The following is a 27,665-nucleotide window of genomic DNA, read 5'->3' on the forward strand; positions in this document are numbered from 1 at the left end:
TTTAAAACTTTTATTTGTAAACAGCAGAGGAGGAATTATAGTAAACATTTTTTTTTTAATTTTTTTTTTCTTGTTCATGACACATTTGAAAGAAAAAACCTTAAAAAAATTAACACAACAGGAAAAAAAATTATCACAGTTCTGGCTTTCTGTACACTAGAATTAGCTGCTCCCAAATTCTCTCCTGGGCTGTGATGTAACTTGCTGTATGATTGGTTACGGTTTCCTGATTTCCAAATACCTGCATGGAAATGTTATGTAACTGTCAACCAGCTCTGTTTATTTGTAATGGGTAACTTTGTGAAAAAAAAAAAAAAAAACAACACTAATTTTTTGTGAATTTCTATGGCGATATCACACAGATTAGTATGCTTTTACTCCTTAAAAGTTATTTAATGAACTAAAAAAATACAAATAATAGTTTTTTTGGAGTATCTATACTTTCAAATGCTTTGCTTTCTCCAGCAAGCTTCCTTATGTAAAAAAAAAAGGGTTTCTCAAGTATAAGGATGAGTTTTAGGGTGAAATTGAAATGGATTAGAGATTCAGAAAGTGAGAGATTTGGTCATTTCTTATTTTAAATCTCTTAGAGATTTGGTGATTTCTCTCCAGATTTTTTTTAAAGCGGCAATCATTTACACTTTCAAATCAAACTGGTTTTGCAGTGTGAATGATTGCCGCTTTAAAAAAAAAACCTGGAGATTTCTTACCAAATCTATCACTTTCTGAATCTCTCATCCTATTAGATTTCCCCCTTACTGTTTTAATTAAAGCAATCATTGTTTGTATACTCTAAATTGTATGTTTTTATTAACAGTGTTTCTGGCACCTCAAAATTTTAGTGGTTGGAGCCTAGTGTGCATTACTATAATACTTCTGTAAAGTTATTAATGGGTGCAATTCAAGAGGACAATGTCTTGTCTAAAAAATCTATATTTTTTTAATTCAGTTTATCGTTCCAAGAAAAGTTCAGGGTAAATAAAATATAATGATATGTCCCCTGGAATATTATAGTTTTCCCTATTTCATTATACAGTACTTGTGCCGTTTTGTGTTCTTAGCAGTTATGTAATCTTCCTACCAGGTTCAGAGCTGCCAAGATATCTGTCAGGCCCTAATGTTAAAGTGGGGCAGGGCGAATTATTGAGCCACAACCTCGTCCTGCATGGCACATTGTGCACTGTTATGAAGGTGTGCGCTAATGGGGTGTGGGGAAACATTGCTAAACCTCCCTGGCTCTATCAGTCACACTCCATTCTTGGTGCCCCTAACCAAGGTGCAAAATTATGTTATTAGGGACTCATGCATTAACTTCTGTTATGTAGAGTTTCCGCTTTCTTGAATGGAATACCTTGCTTTTGTTATAATGGCATAAGCTCCTACATGGAAACAAATAAAAAAGCCATAGTAAGATAAAATTAGTAGAATGTAATTAATTTTATATCCTCTTTCTGACAATAAGAAATAAGATAAACAAATCTAAGTTATTTTTTAAGTTTTTAAAAAAAAAAAACATGTTTTTCTATATTAGGCATGAAACATCACCAGTGTACCCTTGTTTAAAGAGGTGATATTGAAAGTAGATCATAACGCTTAACAATTTCTGTCATTCTGCTAAGTTTTGTTAGATTCCCTTTAAACTCTGACCATGTTGCTTTCATGTAGGGTGCACTAAGTCAGGTCAGAAATGTTTGGCACTGAAGATCCTTCTATCCACAGGCTGGTCACCTTTCTCTACAAATAAATGAGTCTCCCATCACAGCTCCACCTGGTGGAAAGTCCAGAAAGCACATCATAATTTCTATCCGGTACATGATAGCAGCATTTATAGAGAAATTATTTCAGCCAGAAAAGCAGCTGAGATTGTGAAGGAGAAAAATAAATAAATCAGTTGATAAAACCAACCACACAAGAAAAAGCTACTCAAGAAATGAAGTGTTTCCTATACATTAACAGCAAACATTTCTACAGCCAAAACGTGGAAAACCACAAAAAATAGAAATTACACGCTTGAAATTACATAGGGTGCTGACTGTATCATTAACTGTATCCCTGAAATATATCCTTCTCTCCAACCATTGTCTGGGCTAGAGAACCCTATGGAATTCTGGGCACACAAGTGACTTAAAATATATGCACTAACTGGACTTTTTAAATCCCTTTTTCACTTATTGGCATATGTATCAAGGAATATTTATGTAGACAAACAAAGCAATTCTTGACTTTCTATCAGTCTGCAACTATAGTATCCAAATTGGCCTATTATTTCATATTACAGTGGTATATACTGGTACTATATATGTATCATATGGCATACACAGTAAAAGTACATTATTCCATAGAAAACTTTGAAAAATAGTTATTACATTCAAATATTTTGGTACTGAATTGCATATTGTACATATTAGTCAGGAGTACTTTGCACAATTTTATGCCAAAATGATCAACATTGATCTAAGACAAGTGCCATGAGATTTAAATATTCATGGATGGGTAGGTGGAAATCCACTGTTATTGTTTTTTCTGATGTCTATGGCGGTGCTCACAAATCTCAAACAAAATTCAACCAAACAAAAAGGGTTACTTAGCCATAAGACTTTAAGTGTTTCTTTTGTTACCTTCTCACCTTTGTTTTATAAATGAATGAGTGATGCGTTAAACATCAGAACTAAGGTCTGGTTGATTTAACAAGCAGGAAAAACACCAGTCTTCACGAAGATGACTTTGCACTTGGTACTGTAACCGGGAGGCCCATAGGCTTGTTTGGACAAACAGATACATGATACATGTATGTGGTTTGATGTAAATGCTATTATACTACTACTGTAATACACGTGCTAGAAAGTCCCGATTTTCATTGGACAGTCCATATTGGTGGTCCACTAAAGGGGCAGACATATGTGGGCAGTGCTTGGGTGGATAGTGGTGGAGTTGTGGCAGATTAGGTGTTAGGTTAATCTTTCCCAATCTGGTAGGTGTAACAGTTGAGAAATATGTGCAATACATTACACATTCTGACTCCTGCTTGCACTTTAGGTAAAAAGTTATTATACTGGCAGTTTTCAGGCTTTGCAATTAAATATTATGAGATTATTCACTTAACAAAACACATTATGATGCAGTCAGTTTACCTGACTTTAATAGTAGTAGTTACATTATGGCAGTGGCGTGCGGTGGGGTGAGGCAGGTGAGGCACAGCTTTTCCTGTCATACTAACATATATGCTGAAGTTTTGAGTTTATAAAGTATGTAAAAAATACAAAGAATATATTTTAAAAAAAATCTTCTTTTTATTATTCTAATAATTTTTATAGTCAGAACTCTGGAGTAAAAAGTCTATGGCAGGTGAGGCAGTGCCTCACCTGGCTACCTTTCCTGCACATCTCTTATCAAAACTCATCAAATCTCCAGCAGTGTATACTGCTGCACATGTGTAAAATGCCGGCATGTACCCCATGGCTCATAAATTGTGTGCAAATCTAACTCTGGTACTTGCCAGGGACACCTCAGCCATTTACCTCACTGCACGTCCCTGCATTATGGTACAGGTGGAGGATAGCTTTGCGCTTGTGCAGAACAGCAGACCAGTGATCTGATCTGGTCATGTAGCCTTTTTAGTTAAAAATTATATATATATATATATATATATATATATATATGTATATATATATATATATATATATATATATATATTATATCTTAGGGATCAAGGACATCCAGCCCACATATTGATTACTATGGTTTTACTGTTGTGTCCATCTTTATTACAAATATCTTAATAGTAAACGTGTCTTTACTACTGCGATCACTTTGAAGTCACAGCATTGGTTTTCATGTAATGTAGGTATTCTTTAGCTTGTGGTAGGTTTATACATTTGTTATACCGCTAAACTCATCAATCATTTTGTATATTAAGCATTTAGGCCCTTATTCAGATCAGATCGCAGTACAAATTTGTTCTCAAAGTGGGCAAAACCATGTGCACTGCAGGTGGGGCAGATGTAACATGAGCAGAGAGAGTTAAATTTGGGTGGGGTGTGTTGAAACTGATATCTAAATTGCAATGTAAAAATAATGCAGCCAGTATTTACCCTGCACTGAAACAAAATAACTCACACAAATATAACTCTCTCTATACAGGTTACATCTGCCCCACCTGCAGTGCACATGGTTTTGCCCATTTTGAGAACAAATTTGTACTGCGATCAGATCTGAAGGGCCATAGTATGGTGGGTAGAACATACTAATAAAACCCATTGCCCCAGAGTAATAATGGTCTGCTCTTATATACAGTATGGTCTTATTAAATAAACTGGTTGTTGAACCAGGTAACTAATTTACAAAGAAAATTATTACAATCAGCTGTGTAGTCCAACTTATCTGCAAGTTAACCAGGCATTAAATAAAAAAAATATACATAAAAATTAAGGCATTAAAACAATACAAAATAAAATGTTTGTCAGTGTGCACAAAATTCAATTATATAAGTAATGCAGACATATGAGGTGAGGTTCTGGATATACTGTAGTGTTCTCAAGTGCAGATGAGAAGGTTACTCTGTGCAAAGTACTGCTAACTATATATGCCAATCTCTGTTAATAAACTTTATTCACCTTTGATTGCACTGCCAATAACTTACTGTATAACCAGTATGCAGCATAGTAGAATAATTGTAATATACATATTTAATAGTAGTTGTTAAGGGTTCTTTTAGTTGACAACCCATCATTAATTTTCAAAATGCTCAAAATAACATTCAAAGTCAAGTTTTGTAGGTATTAATGAAGTGATCTCAAACTTTTCAGATCTGAAACTCACCCCAGTACCCAATTTAGACAGCAAACTGTACCTTGATACACATGCTTCAAAGTGCTAGAGCTCAAGATTTATTTTGACACTTGATTTCACTTTAACACCTTCATAACAGCCATCTGAAGAACAATCAGGCAGAGAAGGAGTTAATGATGTTCTGTCAGTGAATCCACCATACGTCGGCATTGAGATAATGCCAGTTTCACATTCTGGTTGAATGGCTTCATAGATGTGTAGGCTAGTAAATCAGGGTAAATGACGATGAGCGTCTTAATTCTAAGGTGGCTTCAGTATTTTGGCACATGTATTTTGAGTCTGGCATCAGGTGACTCAAGGAATTGGCACATATAAAAGAGCTTCTCACCTCCAGGACTGAGCTCTGTCAATTGGCACACAAAGAAAAAAATCAAATCAAATAAAAATGAGCCAGAGATATTAAAGAACTATGATCCAACAGCTCAGAGAAATGGCACAGGGATACAGAGCCTTGAAACCTGTAAAAATAGGTATCTTGGGGACAGGGCACACAGCCATCTCCCTTTGTGTCACTACAAATTCATAGAAAAGTCTATTGGAAAACAAAAATGTTCAACCACATATTTACAAAAAAAAAAAAAAATTAACTGTGGGTGGTGTGATTCCATCCCATGTTTCTGATGACTGAAGCGGCACCCTAATTTCTCTCCCCTCACATTCAACGTGACGGAAGTACTAATTGGAGGCTAGGTTGACGCTTCCCAATATCTCCAGCTAGAACCATGTGTTGCCAAGGAGAAATGAAGATTAATGCCCTTATGGTCATAGCTCTTGTGCTAGGATTCTGCCCTCAATCACCAAACCAACCATACCATATCATTACCAAAACAATCTTTCCATTGTCCATCCAATGAACTTCTTCAATAAACAATGAAGAAAACACATATATGTGAATATTATATTACAGGCTGAGATGCAGCACATGTGAAAAATAGCCCTCAGCGAACAATTAGCATTACCCTAATGTCAGGTTATATCCTTAATGGCAAGCAGTTGTTGTTTTTTTTATTATTGTTTGGTATCTTCATTATAACAGTGGCCAGGATGTGAAAAAAATATGATCCAGTTTTATTATTGGATCAACTCATGCTTACAGTATATAACTGTGGCCATGAAATGACTGGGATCCTGTAAGAATGGCTTCCTTTAAATAAAGCTCAGCTGATGGAAACAGAGTATCAGAAATGTTTATCAAGATAACTAAAATTCTTCCTTCACTATGAAGGACAACCATAATTCTTTAACCCAGACTGGTACTATCTGTTCCTGAAAAGACAGTGGCATGTCAGGAAGCCCTTGGATCCAGATGTGGGTATTCTATTGTCTTGATATTTCTATTTCTATGTCTACTTTCATTAAACAGTCAGTTAAATGATATTAATCATGGCTGAGTTAACTGAAAGAGTGAGCTACCAAACAGAACCAATAACCTTGCACAGCCAACTAAATATAAAAAGTTATAAAAAACTATTCTAAATTTACATTGCTGTTTTATTTGTAAAAGTTCAGTTATGTCATGTATTTCTTCTTTATGTATTGTAAAAAGTTTGTGGTCAGTAGTGACAACAGCGTTGAATATTATTGTAGTGTTCCTGAGCAATTAGCTTAAATCATTTTTAGTCGTTTTTTTTTAAACGTCAAATGATTTTTGTTAACAGACCAAAGAAAAAGTAATGTATTTTTATTGTGAATTTTCATCTCAAATTATATGTGATGTCTACTTAAGGATTAGCAGGAATAACCTGAATCAGAATTAATACTATGTGTACTGGCAAAATTGTAATGGATGAAAAGCTAAAGTGAGTATAAGGTGGATGGACAAGTGGAGATAACTCACTTTAGGGTTTATGTAATCATACAAAGCCATCTATTTACGTTTTCAGACTTACTCAACACAAACATACAATATCACTTACAACGGGCAGTTCCCAGTTACGCTTTCAATGGACATGCTATGTACCATTTGCTCATCAACAACGGATGCCCAGTCGGCCCCTTATATGCAGGGGGTTTCATGGAAGCTTCCTATAATGCAATCAGTGCCCTCTTTCATTCTGAAACTTTCCCCCTACCATCTTTTTTTCACTCTTTGAGAATTACCTTCCTGAAACTAAGTCTTCTCCCAGCTCTTCATGTCATGGTTTTGGAAGAAAACTCGAGAATGTCTGTACATATTCCTTTCTCCTCCCTCCCTTACAGCACTCAGCCCAAGTCTTTTATAATTAAAAACAAACAAAGACCCACTCCCACCCCCTCCTCTGATGTCAGCTTGGTGCTTCTTGAGGCTGGAATTTGATCTTCACATGAACAGAAATACAAGATGGCCCAGGAAGAGAAGAAAGATAATAGGGAATAGATAGGCTGCATCTCATCCTACTCCAACAGCATTCAGGAACACCTCTGTCCTGTTTCACTGTGAGAGAATAACATTTGGGAATTGGGTAGGGGAGAATTTAGGTCCCAGCCCACCTCCCCCTCTCAGACATCAGATTCAATGCTGGATAACTTCTCATACACATGGCCATTGGTAGAGTTGTTGAAAGATCTGGGGTTCTTATTGTTTGAAACGCAGGCATTGGGTTGGTTCCCTATACAAATGTCTTTTTGGAAACATCCTGGAGGACCCGCATGAAGAGAAGTAAGTGATTTACCAGTCCCTCTGAAGTCCGACCTTCCCTTCAAGCCACCAATAGCAGGTTGCCTAAAATAGTAGGGCTTGCTCCCATGCAGCAGACATTGGTCATCCCCAAACGTAGGAATAAATGGGTTTTGGGTGACTCGGTCAGGGTAAAGGGAACGGCTAAGCATATAACCCCCAGGATTGTGGCTTGGCCCATGGGACTTGCTGGCAAAATTGGACTCATTCGGCATTTCAAACATATGGGCATATGGGCTTCCATCCAGAAAGCGTTCCTTATCTTTTAAGCTGACACTGCGTGGGGCTAAGGTAACATCTTCTTTCTGAAGGTCCACAAAAGTGTCATAAGAATGCTGGCGATGGAGTTTACTTCGGTTACGCTTCTGGGCTTTGCCATTCGATGGGCTTTGTGGATATTTGGAGTTGGCAGGTGGTACTGGTCTTGCATCCAAATCTTGAAGAGAGTTGTCTTCACTGATATCATAAAGGTTTCCAGCTTTCTTACAGACTTCACAGCGAATACAAGCGGGACGATTAGTGTTCTGCCCTGCGTAGTTGTGAACTTTTGATGGACAGTTACGACAAAAGTTGGTTGCAGATCTGTCATCCCACTCTAAATTAGCAATGTTTTTCTCCCAAGCATTAGCTCCAGTACCATGTTTGCGTTCATTCTGCCCAAACTCGCCAGTATGTTTCTGATGCTGTCGGTTGGAACAAGAACTTTCATGTTTAAAATCCTCCCCTCGTTCTTTATAGATATCAGTCAGGTCTACATGTTCCCAATGGGGATTGTTTTCTTTTGTCCGGAACTGATCCAGATAAAAATCTCGCAGACCCTCCTTGTCTCGGAAGTAGCGCTTGTGATCAGGAGACCTTGGGCGTCTGCGATAGGCTAGTTCTATCTCATCAAACTCTCTTCTGGATTTAGCTGATGCTGGACGTTTCTTTAGACTATCTTTATATTGCTTCCTCCTTTTTGCATTGCCTTCAATGTTGCCATAAGTGACTGTATGAGTGGATATATCAGAAACATCAGACCTAATTAAGTCATCAGGAGCTCCATATCGATCACTTTTGATTGAAAATTTTCCATACAGATCACCTATTTGGTTTGTTGGGTGTTTAGATGGTAAACCTATATCTAAGGGTTTTTTGGACAATGATCTTGGTTGTGTTGTAAAAGGAGCATTATCACAGTCGTACAATCCATCAATAGAGCTATTACTTCCTATACTGTGTGGTCTATGGTGATGAAAATGATCTTGGTAGACATTGCTGTCTTTAAGTTGAAGGTTACCAAAGGTCCTTTCTACTTCAGAGATGTAGTCACTGAAAAGATTCTCCTCTGGTTGAAAGGATTTACAGTCAGAGTGCGTAAAGCTCCGTCGGTGTTCAGAGATATCGTATACTGAAGATTCCCTCCGAATAAAGTCCAATGCACTCTGTGGAGAACCATTCACTCCAGAAAGATTGGCCATGTTTTTGGCAGTGCGGAGGAGACGAAGTATATTGGAGTGGGTGTTGTTCATTGTAGCTGATGGGGAGTTCATGGTAGACTGTCTGTCTTCTATTGGAACTCCATGAATGCAACTGTAAATACCCTAAATGGATGAAAAAAAAGGTTTAAAACATCATTATAACATAATTTAGTCTATCAGCAATACATTATATTCCATGTGGATTTATTTAACAAATAGGAGTTTCTATTTTGCAATACTGCTACTGTACTGTACTGATTAAAAGGTCAGATTAAAAAAGACTGAAGGCATTTCTTAGAGGACCTTTTCAAAATAATAATATAATTACATGAATACTATTAATTATATATTTGTAGTTATAGATATGTACAAATGTATCCTTAATGACATAGGTGTGGTATGACTGGCCGAAGGTTAGGATCCTGACAGTCAGTATACTGACATCGGAATCCCAGCTGCTCGTACTCCAACAGGGGGGCGAGCACAAAAAAAGGCCCTTTTGGGTTGTGGACCTCCCACGGGGAGAGTAGCCCCTGTTGGTCGGGATCCCGACTATCGGCCAGTGATACGGCACCCAATGACGGTAACCTGTTTTGAAACTCTATGCATCAGTTAAGAGCTATAAATAAATTAAATACATACAACTTTAATATTGTATAAGTGAATATTACAAATTATTATGTTATATTATGTTTTTTTAGCAAAAGTTTAAAAAGCACATGGTTTACACCGAATAACTTATATTTGTAAAGTACACTTTTTACATTCAGATGTGTCCTTATACATTTAGCCTCAATACACAAGATAGCTTGGTGTGAGTTGAGCTGCCATGCCCTCTGCTAGCATTGGGTGTATTTTTGCCAAAAAAGCAGTTGCCGTTTGATTAGTGTGCAATAATGCTTTGCTGATTAATTTATTATAGAACACTTGTATTTCTGTTTTTTTACTGACTCAGTATATGAAAAACAATGGGATTTGGCACGGAGAAGATTTGCATCCACTTCAATGTAGCACCTACAGCAATATAGATTTGTCTCAGTAACTTACATAAATCCAAAGTACAGTTTCTTTGTGCAGGCTAGTCTCATAACGTTCCAACTTTTTTCGTAAAAAAGCTTCTCTTCTGTATGGTAAGCAATCTGATGCAGATGTGTAAAATTTTGGGGGGTGTGGCATAATTGTGGTGGCGTGGACTCACGCGTTTGGAAGAAAATCTATTACAAAATATCCAGAAGCTCAGAAGCAGCAGCTTCGCTGCAGCACAGCACACTACAGCGTGTAATGTGCTGAGCTCTCATGCTGCTGCTGCTGTTGCCTCTCCATCAGGCCTGGGCCCGGGTAATTAGTACCCCATCTCTCGGCGGCCATGCCGAGAGGGGCTGTTTGGCATGACTGTATCAATGATGTTTGATGGAAGATCTTAGAGTTTAAGACATACAGCGTAATCATTACAAGGAAAATACATATATAAGACTATTATACCAGAACAAGGCACACAAAAAAGCAACAACAATGTAAATAGTAATAAACACCAGCATGGTAATATAAAAAAAGATATATGTGTTATGTGACATACTCTAAAGCTACAGAAATTTGTATAAAACCAATACAAATTTGTGTAGCTTTATACAATAATCGCCAAGCACAAATCTAAAGAGATTAAAAGGTAACACACTGACTATTTGTTAATGTTGATCAGACGGGACCTGTATTAAAATGACCCTTGGAACGCATATGACAGATTTATTTAAATCTTTGTTTCAAAAGTCATTGCTTCTTCACCTGCTAACAGCAGCAATATATCTGGGAGGAGACTGGCACGGTTACCAATACAAGTCTACTATGCCAGCAGGGCTTGCCAGGTTGTTTAATTTCTGGACACTGTTTCCAGCACAGCTTGGCGCTTTACTAACTAAATGCATGTGACAAGCTGGTAACTGAATTTAGCTGTTGATTCAATTACGTGGCTTAAAACTGATTTTTGTTATGGAACAAACTATGGGATTGTGATCTGTAGCAAGAGCAGAGACTACAGTAGTCACCACATTATGCATTGTCACTATACACAGCTATGACCTACGGTAGGCAGCCGGTGGGCATTTTGTTTTGAAGTACAGTAGATATTCAAACAAGTATTATATACAGAATTTTAGTAACCATTATCTGACAAATTAAATGGTGATATATTTCTGATGATACAGTTTAATTCTGCAAAATGTCTATCTACAGAGAGAAATGCAATGCCTGCACAGCCAGTACAGCCCTGCAGCGGTGCCAACCCATAGGGGGCGCACCATGGGCTGACTGATTTTCAGTTAACCAGTGGGAAAGCAAAGACAATCATTCCAGAGGGATGACTTCACCTGTGATCCTGTGGGAAGTATTTTCCTGCCTTTGAACCTTCTTGGTTTATGAAAAGAATAGCAGCTGCGGAGCTAAGGACACCATCTCCCAATCTGCTCATACATCATCATATAACAAGACTTGTGTTAGGCTGGCTGGCCAGCAGGTCAGGGTCTCCAGAAGAAGGTTCACTTCAGGCTTAAGACTTCCGACAGATCAGCCTGATATATCAAATTAAATCAGCCCAAATTGGTGGGGTTTGACATCAGATTGGATCCAATGCACGTTTCCGTGTACATCGGATCGGAGCCTAAAGCTGGGTACACATATGTATAATTTCCTTTTTCTTGCGACCGTTCGATCGACCGAATACACGTTCGGCCGTCCAAAACATACGACCGTTCTGCGCGTACACATATGTACAATTTTACTTGCGACGTCCGATGTACTCCCGTCCAAACAATCGCAAGAAGAAGTATATGAGAGACCCTGTAACCCTTTGCCTGCTGTTTTAACTAATGTGTCTTTAATGCCTCACTGCTCAACATTTTAGACGCATCACTTTAAGACATTAATCAATGTTGAAGTTTTAATAGTGTGTTATGGTGCCCAGAAAAGAGCTTCCAGCCCACTCTATTAAAACTTCAACATTGATTAATGTCTTTTTTTTTTTTTTATAATCTTTTTTATTACGTTTTTCTTTCATTCAAACATAAAAGTGAAAGGTATATGGTAAAGATAGACATTCAGATACAATATAAGTATATCTTCGATACAACAGTAAATCACACAATATCATTCCTATTTAAGAAAGATTTAGCTGAATAACAATATGTTTATACTTTTTTCTCCACTAACTATTTTCCAATATAACCCTAAACATTTCAATCGACTTAATTCTATATTAAGTGGAGTAATATATAGTTATATAATCTTCTATTATTCTGTTTTTATCCTGTAACATTCTGAGATTGCTATCTTACTATATCTAGCTTCTAAACATGTAACATATAGACAATAGACCTGGGGAGACAAGGAAAATAAGAGGATGGAAAGGGGGGGGGGGGGGGGGGTGTTTCCTTACTTGTCCAAGAACCATATCAAATATCCTGTCTGCGGCGTACATATTAAAAATGAGTGGGTTCCATTAATACACAAATATTTGTCTTCATTTCTTATTCAGATCTACATTATTACATATAGACATCTATACATTTATAGGTGTATCACAGGAGGTTACATTTTCAAAGGTTATTGCAATCTGGTTTCTTTCAGGTGTATCCAAGGTGTTTATAAAGGGAGACCATTTCTGGTAGAAGGTTTTTGCACCTCTTATTAGATCAAGTCTCGCATATCTCCTTTCAAAAAAAAGAATCTGTAATAATTTTTGTTTAAGCGCGGCAACAGTCGGTGCAGTTTTCTTCGTCCAATGTATAAGGACGCATTTTCTTGCTGTAGTTATAATCATAATCAAAAGTGAGAGCGTTTGCTTATTTAGGCCATTTTGTTTCCAGGTTTGGTAGTTTAGTCCCATACATGCTGCTATGTCCAATGTAAAAGAGGACTGGAATATTGTGTTTATATATTGAACAGTCTTGTTCCAAAACCTTTTCAGTTTGTAGCAGTCCCACATGCAATGTTGAAAATCTGCAACCTGTGTTCCACATTTTATACAATCTCCTTTTTCCTCTTGGACCATATATTTTCGTCTATGGGGGGTTATATAAGCTCGATGTAAAGTCCTTATGTAGACTTCTTGAAGATATACAGATTTTAGTGCAGAGATCGATGAATCATATGAATCTAACATAATAGAGACGTTTTGTATCATAGGTACATCTGAGTTCCATTTGGAAGATAGTGTTGCCCATTGAGGGTCTTTAAGGATATCTATCGTCATTAATAAGGTATATAGATATTTAACTTTATACGGTTTCCCTGAGGCATAGCTTAATAATGTATCAATATTTGTTATTTGTGAGATTTTTTCTATTTTGGTATTGATTAATAGTGGGATTTCTAGAGAAAACAAAAAGTGCCTAACCTGCATGTACATAAACAAATGAGTCTTTGGTAAGTCATATTTTAGAGCTAATTGTTGAAAAGTATAGAGATTTCCTCCAGGGTCGAACATTTTGGAAGAGACGTCTAGCCCCCTCTCTCTCCATATCTTGTATCCTTTATTTTGCATTGAAGGTATAAAGAGGGGATTACCCCACAACGGGATATAATGGGTAATATGAGAGTTTCTTTTGGTCTTCTTATTAATGTTTGTCCAAGCCACATGTGTATCATGGAGTAAGATATGTGATCTATATTTCTGAGGGACTTTATTCATGTTTAAGTGTAACAGAGCACTTGGGGAGTAGGGGTAGAATATGGCGCAATCCAGGTTATAATCTGTATAATTAGAAGAGATCATTAACCAATCAAGGATATATCTAAAAAACACTGAATCTGAGTATGCTGCTAGATCTGGGTAACCTAATCCTCCTTGCGATTTTAAAGTTTTAATCTTCCGTTTGGCGATTCTCGGCCTTTTATTTTGCCATATGAATTTGGAAAAAATTGAGTCTAGTTTAGTAATATCCGAGTTAGTTAAGGCTATGGGGAGCATTTGCATGCTATAAAAAATTTTTGGAAAAATTATCGCTTGAATCACCGCCAATCTTCCCAACAAGGAAAGAGGCAGGTCCTTCCATGTTTCCAATTTGGTAGTGATTTGGGCGATAACTGGTGTAAAATTGAGGGAGTATAGTTTAGTGAGATTAGCTGGGACCTGTACTCCTAGATATTTAAAGTGGGATGTATTTACAACAAAGGGGGTATTTAAACTATTAATTAAATTTATACTGGTTTGGCCAATTGGGAGGATTTCTGATTTATTTAAATTGACCCTATATCCGGAGATGGTACCGAACGAGCGAATGAGATGCAATAGGGCGGGTAAAGAATTAGTAGGGTTAGAGAGAAATATTAGTGTGTCGTCAGCAAAGAGTGCTATTTTTAGTTCCTCAGTACCAATTTGAATGCCCTGTATCATTGGAGAGGTTCTTACCGCTATCGCTAGAGGTTCAATGGCCAGGGCAAAGAGGAGGGGTGAAAGAGGACACCCCTGCCTCGTGCCTCTGGCCAAAGTGAAGGGTTCAGAAAATATTCCATTACAGGCAATTATTGAGGACGGGGAGTTATATAAAGTTTCAATTATGCTTATGAAGCGGGAGGGGAAGCCAAATTTTTTTAAAGTTTCAAAGAGATGAGGCCAAAGGACCATATCAAACGCCTTCTCGGCGTCCAACGTCAGCACCAGGCCAGACGCCGAGGAGGCGTTTGTTTCACTTGAAATTTGTTGGATAGCTGCCAAGACCCTTCTAACATTAACTGCTGAATGTCGGCCTGTTATGAATCCTGTTTGATTTTCATGTACAATCAAGGGGAGTATAGGTTTCATTCTTTCTGCTATAATTTTCGTAAAGAGCTTATAGTCAACGTTGAGCAACGAAATTGGTCTATATGAAGCTGTTAAGTTTAGGGGTCTGCCTGGTTTTGGGATTACTTTGATTATAGCGTCAGAAAAATGATCAGGGAGTGTGTTTTTGCTAATTATATCATTAAAACAATTTGTTAGGGGTTCTACTAATTGTTGTGACATTGTCTTATAGAATTCATTTGTGTAGCCATCTGGGCCTGGGGCTTTTGCTAATTTCAGTCTTCCTATCGCCCATGTGACTTCTTCATTAGTCACCGGAGCTATAAGAGAGTCAAGCAGGTGAGAGGGAATTTGTGGGGTCTGGAGGGTGTTCCAATAAGCGTTTCTTATATTTAGGTCAGGTTCAGAGAAGGGAGTAGATGCATCCATTCGCTCATCCGGGACCATCCCCGGAGGGGTATAAAGATTCTTATAATAATCTCTGAAAATTTTAGCTATTTGGGCATTAGAAGTAGTAAGTGTGCCATCTGGCTTTAATTGGGGTTGAATGATATTTTGAGTTCTAGATCCCTGTAATAAGTTGGTTAGAAGTTTTCCTACCCGGTTCCCATATTTATAGAACTTTGAGTTAATATTAAAGAGATATTTATCTCCTTGCAGTTGCAAGTAGTCTTCAAACCTTTTTTTAGATGTATTGTATTGAATTTTAGTCTCAGGTGAGGGAGAGATCTTAAATTTATGAAAGTCATTTGTCAGAGTCGTCTGGAGTTCCTTATAATTTAGTTTCTGTTTTTTCCGGAGTCTAGAAACATGAGAGATAACTACTCCTCTTATGACTGCTTTGGCTGTCTGCCAAAAAATAATAGGGTTTTCTTCAGCATATGAGCTGTTTTCAGAGATATAATTATTCCAGGTGGTGTTGAGAGCATCTGTCAGGTCTCTAGACTGGGCAAGATGAGATGGGAATCTCCAGTTTAAAGTTGGCTTTTCTGTGTCTTGTATTATCAGGTGAATTGTGATCAAACCATGGTCAGATAGAGTGGGGGGTAAAATATCTACTTTTTTTAGGTTGGGAAGAGAGGGTTCTGGGATCAATATATAATCTATCCTAGACCATGTAGCATGTGTCAGGGACAAACATGTGAAGTCCTTCTCAGTCGGGTTAAGTGCTCTCCAGGAGTCCACTAGGTTAAAACAATCTATGAGGTAAGGTACTCCAATTTTAGGGAGAGTGATCGTGTTTTTTGGAGGAGGAGAGCGATCTAACAAAACATTAGACATGAGGTTTAAATCTCCACAGATGAATAAAGTACTGGGATCATATTTATATAATTTAGCTATTATTTGTTTGAAAAATGTTTTCTTATATTGCGTGGGAGCATATATACTACAAACGGTTATGTTCTTATTCATGACTTCCAAATTTATTATGACATATCTGCCTTGAGGATCCGCATCTGTCGATTTAATTTTAACTTGTAGTTGTTTTTTAGCAAGAATTGCTACACCACAAGATTTAGAGTTGCGATATGCTGAGCCTAATAGCTCCCATTTCATCATAGCAAGTTTTTTATGTTCTGTTGGCGAGAGATGCGTCTCCTGGAGGCAGATCAGGTCTATGTTCTGCTTATTTAAATAAGTAAAAAGTTTTCTCCTCTTAGCAGGTGTGTGGATTCCTCTAATATTTAGTGAGCCTATCACCACTGACATGTCACAGATATAATAAATATGTTACTGACCTTGGTTCTTTCGAGGACAGGTAAGGGGGGTAACACAGAAGGGAAGAAAGACAACATGCGACGAAATGGACAACAAATATTCTACTCACTAAAATATAAAGAAAAAAGAGAAGAAAAAAATGCAGCATAATTAACATTTGTGATATGACTTCCGTTAAGGGACTGCTTAGATAGTTTTCAGCGTCCACTCGAATTAAGATGTATCTTGTGACGGCTGGCTTCCGTCATCCAAATTACTCCTCATTTAGTCTCTCTGGTGTTATGCCAAAGAGAGGTATCTGTAATTAAACCCCTTTATTAGCTTTGAGCTAATATTGCCTGGACTTGTGATATTACTCTAATTGTAAGATTCCTTAATGTAAAGTCAGGTAAGGTTTAGTCCGTCGGTAATATCATCTGGTTCCTGATCCTTTATTATGTCAGGGAGAGATTTTAAGGCTTCCTTTGGGTCTAGGTAATCTCTGTGTCCTGAAGACGTGAAGACTCTAAGTCGTGCTGGATACATCATGTGGAATTTGATGCTTCTTTTCACCAGCTCTGAGCACGTTGGAGCGAAGGCTTTTCTTTTCTTAGATAGGTCTAATGAAAAGTCTTGATAAAGTCGTAGGGAGTGCGTTTCCCAGACAAGAGGGTTATTCTTCCGGGATGCCATCCATAATACTTGCTTATGGAGGTAGTTAAGGACCTTAAAGATGACCACCCTTGGTTTTGAGTCTGGGTGGGACTTTTGGGGGCCCATCCTGTGTACTCGTTCAATGACTAAATCTGCACATGCTGATTCTACATTTAAGAGCTTAGGGAGCGTATTTCTTACAAAAAACTCCAGTTGTGTCCCTTTAAGAGACTCAGGTAAGCCTGTAATTCTCAAGTTGCAGCGCCTTGCCCTATTTTCAATATTTTCCACAGAGTCATTTAGACGTTTATTTTCTGTTTGGAGGGCTCTTATTTCGTTTTGCATCAAGTGTAAGCTGTCTGCATTATCACTGATCCTCTGCTCTGCTACTGTTGTGCGTGTAGTGAGCGATTTAAGCTGGTCAGTGATATCTGACACTGCTTTCTGCAGCAGGGGGGCTACAGCTGCTTGGACAGCTTCTATGAGTTCAGCATAGGGAATTGCGGAGATACCTGTTTGTGGCGTCGGTATCGGGTGCTCCATAATCTGCTCTCCGGTGGGCTTTTTTGCAAGTGGAGTGCCCTTGGTGTTATCAGGATTCGCTGCGGTAGCGTGGTCGCCGCGCCTTTTCTCCTGTCTCTGCGGCTGGGGATTCTGCGACGTGTGGTGCGCCGCGTGCTGCGGAGATTTAGGGCGCTCCGGAGCAGGTTTGTTCTTGTCCATGGTGACAAGTGTTGTCCTGGGGGATCTGGACCGGTTTCTGCGTGGGGTATTCAGCTTGCGGGCTTGAGGAGATGATTCGGTTAACGGAGCGTTGTGGAGTTGCTGCTCACTCCACGCTGCCGGAACCGGAAGTCCATCAACATTGATTAATGTCTTAAAGTGATGCCTCTAAAGTGCTGAGCAGTGAGGCATTAAAACACATTAGTTAAAACAGCAGGCAAAGGGTTACAGGGTCTCTCATAATGCAGCATACCACCGTGCTTTGTCAAACTGTCAAGCATATCGATCGAACGTGCGTACACACTTCACTTTTGTTCCGATATGGAGCCGTCCTGTCGGATGAAATATTAAGCAGCAAAGAACCTTCGACCGACCGACCGTGGACGGCCAAGAGCGTTTTTGGCCGTTTATCGGTCGCACAGCAGCAATTGGGACAGCGTACACACCTATACAATCGAACGGCCGTTTGCCCCCAGATTGGAAGAACGGCCCGACGATTGTATATATGTGTACCCAGCTTAAGATCCTACAACCAGCACATAGTATAAATCGTAATTGGACCCATCAGTGGCACATCGCAGGTGGTTTTTAGAACCTGCGTTGTATCTCATATGATTTACCTTGAATTGCCCCGGCAGGTCCCCAGAAGTCTTTTACATGTGATCAAGTGCCAAATCGTATGGAAACTCTCCTGGGGAGCTGCTGGGGGGAGGGTGATAAAGGGAAATCAGGTCCGACTTGTGCCTCCAACTTGTCAGATCAGTGTATAGGCACCTTTAGGGACTAGTAGAGCCCCTCCAGGTAAAATTCACCACTGTTCTCTACCTAAGTGAAGCTACTGTAGATGCAGTCTGCGAGACTGCACTGGCTGCACTGTGACTCTCAGTGGCTTTCTAATGGAAATCTGATCTGCCAGTCACCCAAGGCACTCCCATTGGGAGGTGTTCCCCCCCTCCGGAGTGCCTCTATGAGCTGCTATGGCTGAAGCCCATAGAATCCGAGGTCTGTACATGCGCTGGTCCCAGTGCCTGTCATCTGCAGTATACAGGTGCCGGGGCTGTAATTTAACTTCTATGGGCTGCTGCCAAAGCAGTCCATAGAAGCTTGGTGTATTTTATAAAGGGGTGGTAAAGATGGTTTTCAGGGGGTGTGGATCATTTGGTCGACAGTATCTGAGTCGACAGTCAAAAGGTTGACAACGATTGATTGACATGCATTAATTAGGTTGTCAAAATGTCGATGCTACAAAAATGTTGACTTAGAAACTGTTGACATGGGAAAAGGTTAACTTGAGATTTTTATGTTTTATTGTTGTCAATGTCAACATAGGTCGACATGGACACCATATTAGTGTACCTCCAGAGCTCGCCATGCTTCAGACACAGCGCATCGCAGTGCTTGGCAAACTATTATAGTCTCGTTCTATGCCCAATGGGATGGTAAAGTATAAACAATTTGGTTTAAAAAAAAATCAAAAACTCATGTTGGCCTTATCTTGTGTTCAACTTTTGACCATGTCGACCTAATGCATGCTTTTTTTATGTGACAACCCTCTGCCTGTCCACCAATACAGTAGATCCAATGACTGCTTACTGTTGTGGAACATTCCTGATTCACAGAATGGTGTACATCCACTTTCATGCCACAAAAATACTGAAATGTTTTACCAGCTATTAGACCATTTGCACTCTGCATCGGCTGTACAATAACGATGCCACTGTGTAAAGACGATTAATTAACGTAAAGTAAAAAGAATATTCCTAATGTAAAAGAATGGTTTTCTAAAGAGGAGTGCTTGAGTTGTGTGCCGTGTAGTGTATTACCCTCAGCTACAACACACGCTACATCCAATCAGAATTTTCTGCCGGCACAAGGTTTGTTTCTTTTGTGCTAAATTTTCATCACCGTAAAATCTATTGCCATGAAGAATAATGCACTTTAACAGGGTTTTCCAAAATCTCTTATGGAATGCATCTATCATTAAATATATTAGATAAAAATGGCACAAAGGGAAAAGCCGATGCTGTATTTCTTATCTCTATTTTGTAGTCAGAAAGAAAATCCCCTTTAATACATTATTTTGGCATTAAGTGCACATTTAATGACCCTGCTCTTAGCAGCATTACAATGGGCTGCATGTCTAATGTGTCTGATGGGTTCCTTTCACTTTCAGACGCAGGGAATCTTTTAGTAGTTAGTTTTTTTTTTATTTGTCACCAAGTTTAATAATTTGACCTAAAAATGTACTGTAGATAGTTATAATATATATATAATTTATTATTATATTACAGGATTGCCGAACCTCCCGGAATTACCGGGAGTCTCCCGAAAATCGGGTCCCCCTCCCGGCCCCCTGGAAGGGTGGGCAACCCTCCCGGAATCAGGGGGACCCCCACTGAGCCCCCCGATCGTGGCATTTAAATGCCGCAATCCGCGGGTCTCAGAGGAGGGGGCGGAGCTAAAATGACACACTTGTGTCATTCCACACTTGTGTCATTTTAGCCCCGCCCCCTCCATGGAGATCAGTGATTTAGACTATTTCCCGTAATGGGGACGGACGTCACAGTCAAGCCCCGCCCACCAAACGGGTAATGAAAGTCTCCTCTCCGGGCTTCTTTAATTTAACCATCTGGACTCAAGCATGGGTATTTTAAAACCTGGCCTGTAATGGTGGAGTTTGGAAAACTCTGATCTAGGCCCTTATTCAGATCTCATCGCAGTACAAATTTGTTCTCATAATGGGCAAAACCATGTGCACTGCAGGTGGGGCAGATGGAACATGTGCAGAGAGAGTTAAATTTGGGTGGGGTGTGTTGAAACTGAAGTCTAAATGTGTAAAAATTATGCAGCCAGTATTTACCCTGCACAGAAACAAAATAACTCACACAAATCTAACTCTCTTTATACATGTTACATCTGCCCCACCTGCAGTGCACATGGTTTTGCCCATTTTGAGAACAAATTTGTACTGCGATCAGATCTGTATGCAGGTGATTAGGGACATACTGTAGCTAGACACATTGGTTACAAGGAGCTAATGCAGGTACTCCACCGGTACTGTGCCGGATTATCAATTTGACCGGATTATTTGCAGCCTCCAGCATTACCTAAACCCTAACCTCCCACAACCTAACCAAGCCCTCTCACAGCCTAATTTTCTCCTGCAGCACCTACACCTCCCACAGCCTGACTACATTCTGCAGCCTAACACTACCTCGCCAACTAACTGAGCCCTCCCGCAGCCTAATTTCCCCGGAAGCCTAATTTACCCCTGGCACCAGACAATTGGTGGTGTGCCTGTACTGGAAGTCGCTACCCTCTAACATTTCAACCAGTCATAAAGGTAGGTAGAATATGTAAGTAGTGCAGCTCCTCTTCTGTATGGTAAGCAATCTCATGCAGATGTGTCCTGCAACAGTTTTGCTGCTTATAGCAGAGTGCATGCCACGAGCGTTCACATTGCAGATGGGTCACATTGCAATGAATGGGAGGTGGGTACATGCTTTTATTTAAGTCTATGGCATAGCAGAAGCATACATAAATATACTATGCCACAATGTCCTATATGGGTGCACATGGGTCCCTGGGTCTGATGGGGGGGAACACTTCACACCCTGCATTAATTTAATCATACTCTCCTCTCCGATAGTTCGGCACTTGCTGCACAGCTGTAAAAACCACTAAGAAAATGGACTCTGCTTTCATTTGCCAGTGATAAGCGCATGCGCAATTTGTCTACAGCACAGCATCGGGGCCTGCACATGGGCCCAAAGTGCCCTGGGGTGGAGAGTCTGATAGGGTGAGGGAGAGAATTCTAGAGGTAGGGAGAGGAACAGGCAGGCATGGAAGTGATGAGTTGGCATGATAGGCAGCATGCATTTGTGGAGCAAAGTGGGCAGGTGGGAGTATAAAGGCAGATAAGGTTAAAGATGTACAGTATGAGGAAGGTTCAGTAAGTAATGTAACAAGATCTATAACTTGTGTAATGTTCTCTATTTAATTCACAAATACTGGCAGGACAGACATTTAAAATGAGCAGCTTGAATGTCTTTCCTGCTGTCCAATCCAAGGCAGTGTACCTAAATCCAAACTTGTTTTTGTGACATCATATCTCAACAAGTTGGCAATGAATTTCAGCTACTGATGTGCCCTTTAGACACAGAAATCTGATCACACTATGTACTTTAAAGTTTGATCATGCTTCTGCCAGACTCACCAATTTACATCTAATGTTGGGACAGTACAGCATGACTGAAACGAGGTGCAGTCTAATGGCCGCGAGGTTCAAATTAAATAGCGAACATTAGACACGTGAAAGATCTTCTTACTTTACTATTGAATCACCCATGTATATGGGAGATAATTGTAAATAAGCATGAGATGCTTAATTTAAGTTCTGAAGAGGAAGGAGGGCTAGAGTAGGGCTTGTAGGAGAGGGGAGGCAGATGTCGCATTTGTGGAGCGAATGTGGAGTTGGGCAGCTGCATTGAGGCCAGACTGGAGTAGGTCACAGAATGCCAATCTGGGGATGACCAGAAATGGATGAGGGTCTTAGTTGCCTCCAACTATATGAATGGCCAATCTTCTCTGCACAGCACTTCGTAATTGGTAGAACTACTGTATATAAACAATAATAATGTTAGAGACACTCTGAGAGTTTGTGAAGCCAGTGTACTTGCAGTATAAACTCTGTGGCTCTCTTATAGATCTTAAAGAGGGGACTAAAAAGCAAGTCCACAAGTATAGTAGGTGTACGGTACTTGCCATGGTCCTTACAAAAGGTCTGAGTTTGAGAAATACTTTGTTTAGCTCATATTTTAGACATCCCTGTAACATACAGTAATATAACACATCTGAGCTCATGGAACAGCTTTTCAGAAGCTGGGACGGAAACACCCCTAATACTCATTGATGTCGGATACGGTCACTAGGTCTACAAGCATTAGGTCGACAAACTGGGTCGATACCACTAGGTCGATATGCATGAAGGTCGACATGACTGAAGGTCAACATGGGGTTAGGTTGACAGGGTCATTGTGTCGACACAATCATTAGGTCGACATAGGGAAGGTCCTCATGGGTTTTTAATTTTTATTGAGCTGACATGTGCCGAGAGGTGGTATTTCATGCCTACCATCCACTAGGGGCGTGGTGATGGAATAAAATAGTGTGCCGAGCATTGCGGGGCACCATGCCCGAAGCATGATGAGCGCATCGAGCCATGCGAGGGGACACGGTGCTACGTTTTAGTATTCATGTTGACTGTGTCAACATTCGCGTCAATAAAAGTGAAAAACCCCAAGTCCACCATTGACTGTTGACCTTCCCCATGTTGACATAATGCTTGTGTCGACCTAATGATCCTGTTGACCTAACCCCATGTTGACCTTCAGTATGGCCGACCTAGTTCTTGTCTATCCAATGATCTAGACTTACTCAGTGGCTGCAAACAGGGGGGAAACCATTTGGTTTTGCCAATGTGTATGGTTGAGAAAATATTTGCAGCCTGGCACAGAGGCGGGGGGGGGGGGGGGGTGTCTCAGTTCTTTGGTAAGAAATCTCCAGTTTTTTTAAAGCGGCAATCATTTACACTGCAAAACCAGTTTCATTTTGCAGTGATGATTGCAATGGTTGCCGCTTTAAAAAAAACCTGGAGATTTTTTACCAAATCTCTCACTTTCTGAATCTCTCATCCTATTACATTTAACCCTATGTTTCTATGATTCTTTAGTAAACATGGAGCATTGGTTTTCCATAGGTAAAAAACGATCTTACAATTGTAGAGTTAGTTACACAAAATGGATTTCTCTGTCTTTCCTGGTATGTTAACCTCAGTGTTATTTTTAATTTTAAGCAATTTGAGATATCTAATTCTATCTGTACAAAAAAACCCATAATCAAGACTGATGCAAACGAAGCTATGATAATAAAGACACTGGCAGCATCCTGTAGAACTCACCCTGCTGATAGAGAACACCAGGCCTGGCTTTCCAGTGCAGACTCCCATAAAACAGTGTCGGAACTGCCAGAAGAAGAGGTGCTCCATAATGAAGGTGATAAGACTTAGAGCCATGGCAGCACCTAACATGTAGAAGACTCCGGCCATGTTATCAATGTCCAGCTGACTACTCATGACTTCATTCTTCTCATTGTGACAGATGCCGGTTAACCAGAGGGCTTCCAACTCTTCCATTTCCCCTAAACAAAATGTAGGAAGCGTTGTTATGTTTATCTATTAGGTGGTAATTTATCAGTCTAAGACCAAGTAATATAACACTGACCTATTTGCCATATAAGTAGCATGATGTGCGGTTTTAAACTAAGAAGCATAAATTAATACTGGACGATTTATAAAATGAAATACGCCCCTGTTGCTAATTACCCATTCTATGGCAAACAGATTATAAACAAAACACATTCAAATCCTGATGGGGAGACACAGGGCCAAATGCACTAAGCTTCAAAAGTGCTAAAATGGAGAGTGATAAACAGCCAGCCAATCAGCTCCTGTCTGACAGTTTTCAAACACAGTCTGTGACATGGCAAGTAGGAGCTGATTGGCTGGCTGTTTATCACTCTCCATTTATCACTTTTGAAGCTTAGTACATCTGGCCCCCAATGCTTCTAAATAGTATCATTAGCCACTACTTAAAGAAGAATCTAATCTCTTGTCACTGGTCATGCTGAAATTGCCAGTGCATGTTGGGAGTACAAATTGGTATTTATTAACAGTATTGATATTAACAACATTCTTTAATTGCTTAAAAAACAATTATAGCTTTATTAGTCGAGAAAACCATTAACTTCAAAACGCAGAGTCAGACAATGGGTAAAAAAAATAAAATAAAGAACTTTAATAAATAACTTTAATAAACAAATATTTCGTCACAGTGATCAGGCAAACCAAATTCGGGTAAAAAAAAACTTTAATAAAAAATTGGACCTAAGGTTTTTCCCTAATTACTGAGCTGGTTCCTCTCTTCTTTAGATTATGAGACAGCTATTTATAATGGGTATGCGAATCCCCATGACAGTGTGTCCAAGAAAGTGCTTGCCACAGTGAAGAACAGAAGTCTGAAGGCAGAAAAATGTTAGATATAATATACAGTAATAACCTAAAGAAGATAGGCAGGTACAGTATGTAAGTGACAGAAACCATTCATTAGTGTCCAATAAAATGATATATCAATAAAAGCTGACCATATTCAGTTATACATGGAACTTAATAGTATACCATATTCATCCATCAAGTTTAGGATTGTACCTTTTATTATGATCAGTCTTATTTGCATAAAAAAATCAATGTCTAATTTGTCAACACACATCCGAGGCCTGTTAGTGGGCTAACCAAGAATGATGGTGTTCCATGTTCAATAAAAAAAAAAAACTCTGTTGTGCAATGGACTTCATTTTGTGTGATTACGGGCCTGCTTTTGCAGTATTTGTGGCCAGTTTAATACCAATAGACTGTTATGAAATTTGGAGGAAAGGTCTTTAGTGTTTAAGTCTAACTTTTCTTGAATAGAGAGAGTTAAAATACTAAATTTCATTTTTTTATTATTTAATATCAAATATGTTTTATATCTATAAAAAATAGTATAACGTTACAAAAACTATATATGGGGGAAGTCAATTAGCTGTGGTATTATACCATGGCTAATGAATCCACTGGGGGATTAATCCGTCAAGGAAGCACTATAGGGCAAAAGTTTAATCTCTGATAAATGACTCATTTTTCGTGATCCTGGAAGTAAAAATACATAGATCCTGGAACTTAGCCTAGGTCCCATGTGCTTTTAATTGTAAAATTGGCTGCAATTAAATGGTAAAGCTGTTTTGGGGGGCGTTACTTGAGTGGTTAACGTCCGGTCTGGTCTATGAGGGTGAGGTGAGCCCCTGGGATGATTGGTGATTCAAATGGGGAGGACGTTTTAGTCGTCCTCCAGGGCATGGCCCAAAGTAAGCAAAGCTAGAGCTCGAATGCAGTTTAGGGTAATTACCGATTGGAAGCTGTGACCTTTTAAGCCAAGCTATACCGTGTCCGTGTCATTATTTTACACCATATAAGCTTTACATGGTAAGATCCTAGGGTTGTCTCACTTAATTGAATTTCTTTAATTGAATAAAGGTTATGCGTTAAGTATTTAAGGTTGAAGGTTTTATAGGAATACACAGTGGAGCTCTTATATAATTTATCCCATAACCTTAGTTTTCCATTCTTAGCATTAACATTACAACATCACATACCATCACCGAACAGTTGCAGAATCGCCAGATCAATTTGTCTCTTCCAGCCAGAATCCTTCTGTATGGCAATTCCATACCCAGTGGAGGCAAAGACTTTGCCACTACCAATAGTCACCAGCTTACAGCCCTCATCCCGTCCTGCCATGTAGTTCAGCACAGCAGCATCATAAATAAAGGCGTCCAATTTCCTATAAAATTAACAGGGGTAACTATTACTTACATAAAAACATTTTGTATGAGATTTACTGTAGTAGCTGCTGAAACACTGTCTTGACTAACTGCGTCTTAAAAGACATTCCAAGAAAATGTATGAAAATGGCTCTAAGCTCACATAAAATATGTAAACAATATTGCTTATGTAATATGGTAAAGAGTTAAATTGACTAGATGGCTGCATTCAAAATTTAGCAGTCAGTGCATTGCATTTATAATTAACAGAATGGAAGAGATTGGGGGAAAGCAAGACATGTCAATCCTCTTCAATGGTTCCAAATATGCCCAAATATATATAAGCCCTAATCAAACGCACGGCTCCTGGCCATGTCTCGTTCCTACCTAAAACTTACCCAGTTTTTAAAGACAGCAGGGCATCTTGCACTGACCGTTGGTTAAATTTTACCATGTATGTGTGCATCTCGAGGTAGTTGTTTCGAATGTTTCTTTCTGTGCTGCCATTAGGGACAGTCCCGAATCGAAAGGCTGGAGAAAAGTCATTGGGTCTTTGAAACTGAAATAAATCAAGAAAGGTTCAGTTATATCAGTAATTAAAAAACATTTAAACCATATACATGCATACTAAAATATAAATGGTATATATATATATATATATATATATATATATATATATATATATATATACTGAGACCGGCACTTGTAGGGTTAATCCATATATGCAAACACCGGGGTGCCTTCTAATTCCCTGTTAGGGGATGTAGATACTGTACTGATACTTGGACTTTGTATATATATATATATATATATATATATATATATATATATATATAAATATTTTTTTTTTTTTATTTCAAATGGAAAGGGGGGGTTGTGACCTTGTCCTGCGCTTTTTGGATAGCAGCACTACTCTAGAGCCTAGCTGTTAATAGAGGTCCAATGAAAAAGATAGAGAGAAAGATGTAGAGGTGCGCTTAAATGTGTATCACCAACAACAGATTCATGTTTAAAAATTAGAATATATTTATTCCAAACAGTGAAAAAATATAAAATACATTTATTCTGAACAATATACAGAAGCTTTCCAGTAGATGGTTTCACATAGGTGTATAGATTCCTGATTTGACCTTAGGTGTGTATAGATCTAGAAAAACCCTGCGCGTTTCGTCCCTTAGGAACTTCTTCAGGGGTAATACACCGAGATCAGTCGGGTTGACAGCTTTCACAAGTATATATATAAGTTGTGAGAAAGCACTCTAGGGTGTATAGTTTGAAGATGAGGCTGGTATTCATATATCACAATACGGCTTCAATCACGTATATTAACATGGTCAGAAATAGTAAATATAATTAAACACCTCTCCAGCTGGTGTCTTTTCCGGTTCTGCGGTATATTCAGTGTCAGGATAGAATAGCGTGTCCACAGTCAGGGTAG

At 39.0% G+C, this 27,665-nt stretch overlaps 1 protein-coding gene across 1 annotated transcript in view; it reads right to left on the reverse strand.

Annotated features, from left to right (window-relative positions):
• Positions 1–1,505: 1,505 nt before the first annotated feature.
• GRIN2B (glutamate ionotropic receptor NMDA type subunit 2B) overlaps positions 1,506–27,665 on the reverse strand; it is a 549,931-nt gene continuing 523,771 nt past the window's right edge. The window contains exons 11-14 of the mRNA XM_083156581.1: positions 26,626–26,786; positions 26,060–26,247; positions 23,772–24,010; positions 1,506–9,087 (exon numbers count right to left, since the gene is read on the reverse strand). Coding sequence (XP_083012707.1) covers positions 7,327–9,087; positions 23,772–24,010; positions 26,060–26,247; positions 26,626–26,786 — 2,349 coding nt within the window. The 3' untranslated portion in view covers positions 1,506–7,326. The remainder of the gene's footprint in view (positions 9,088–23,771; positions 24,011–26,059; positions 26,248–26,625; positions 26,787–27,665) is intronic.

Source organism: Crinia signifera, chromosome 8 (genome assembly GCF_055691185.1).
Source record: "Crinia signifera chromosome 8, ASM5569118v1, whole genome shotgun sequence".
NCBI classification, from domain to species: Eukaryota; Metazoa; Chordata; class Amphibia; order Anura; family Myobatrachidae; genus Crinia; species Crinia signifera.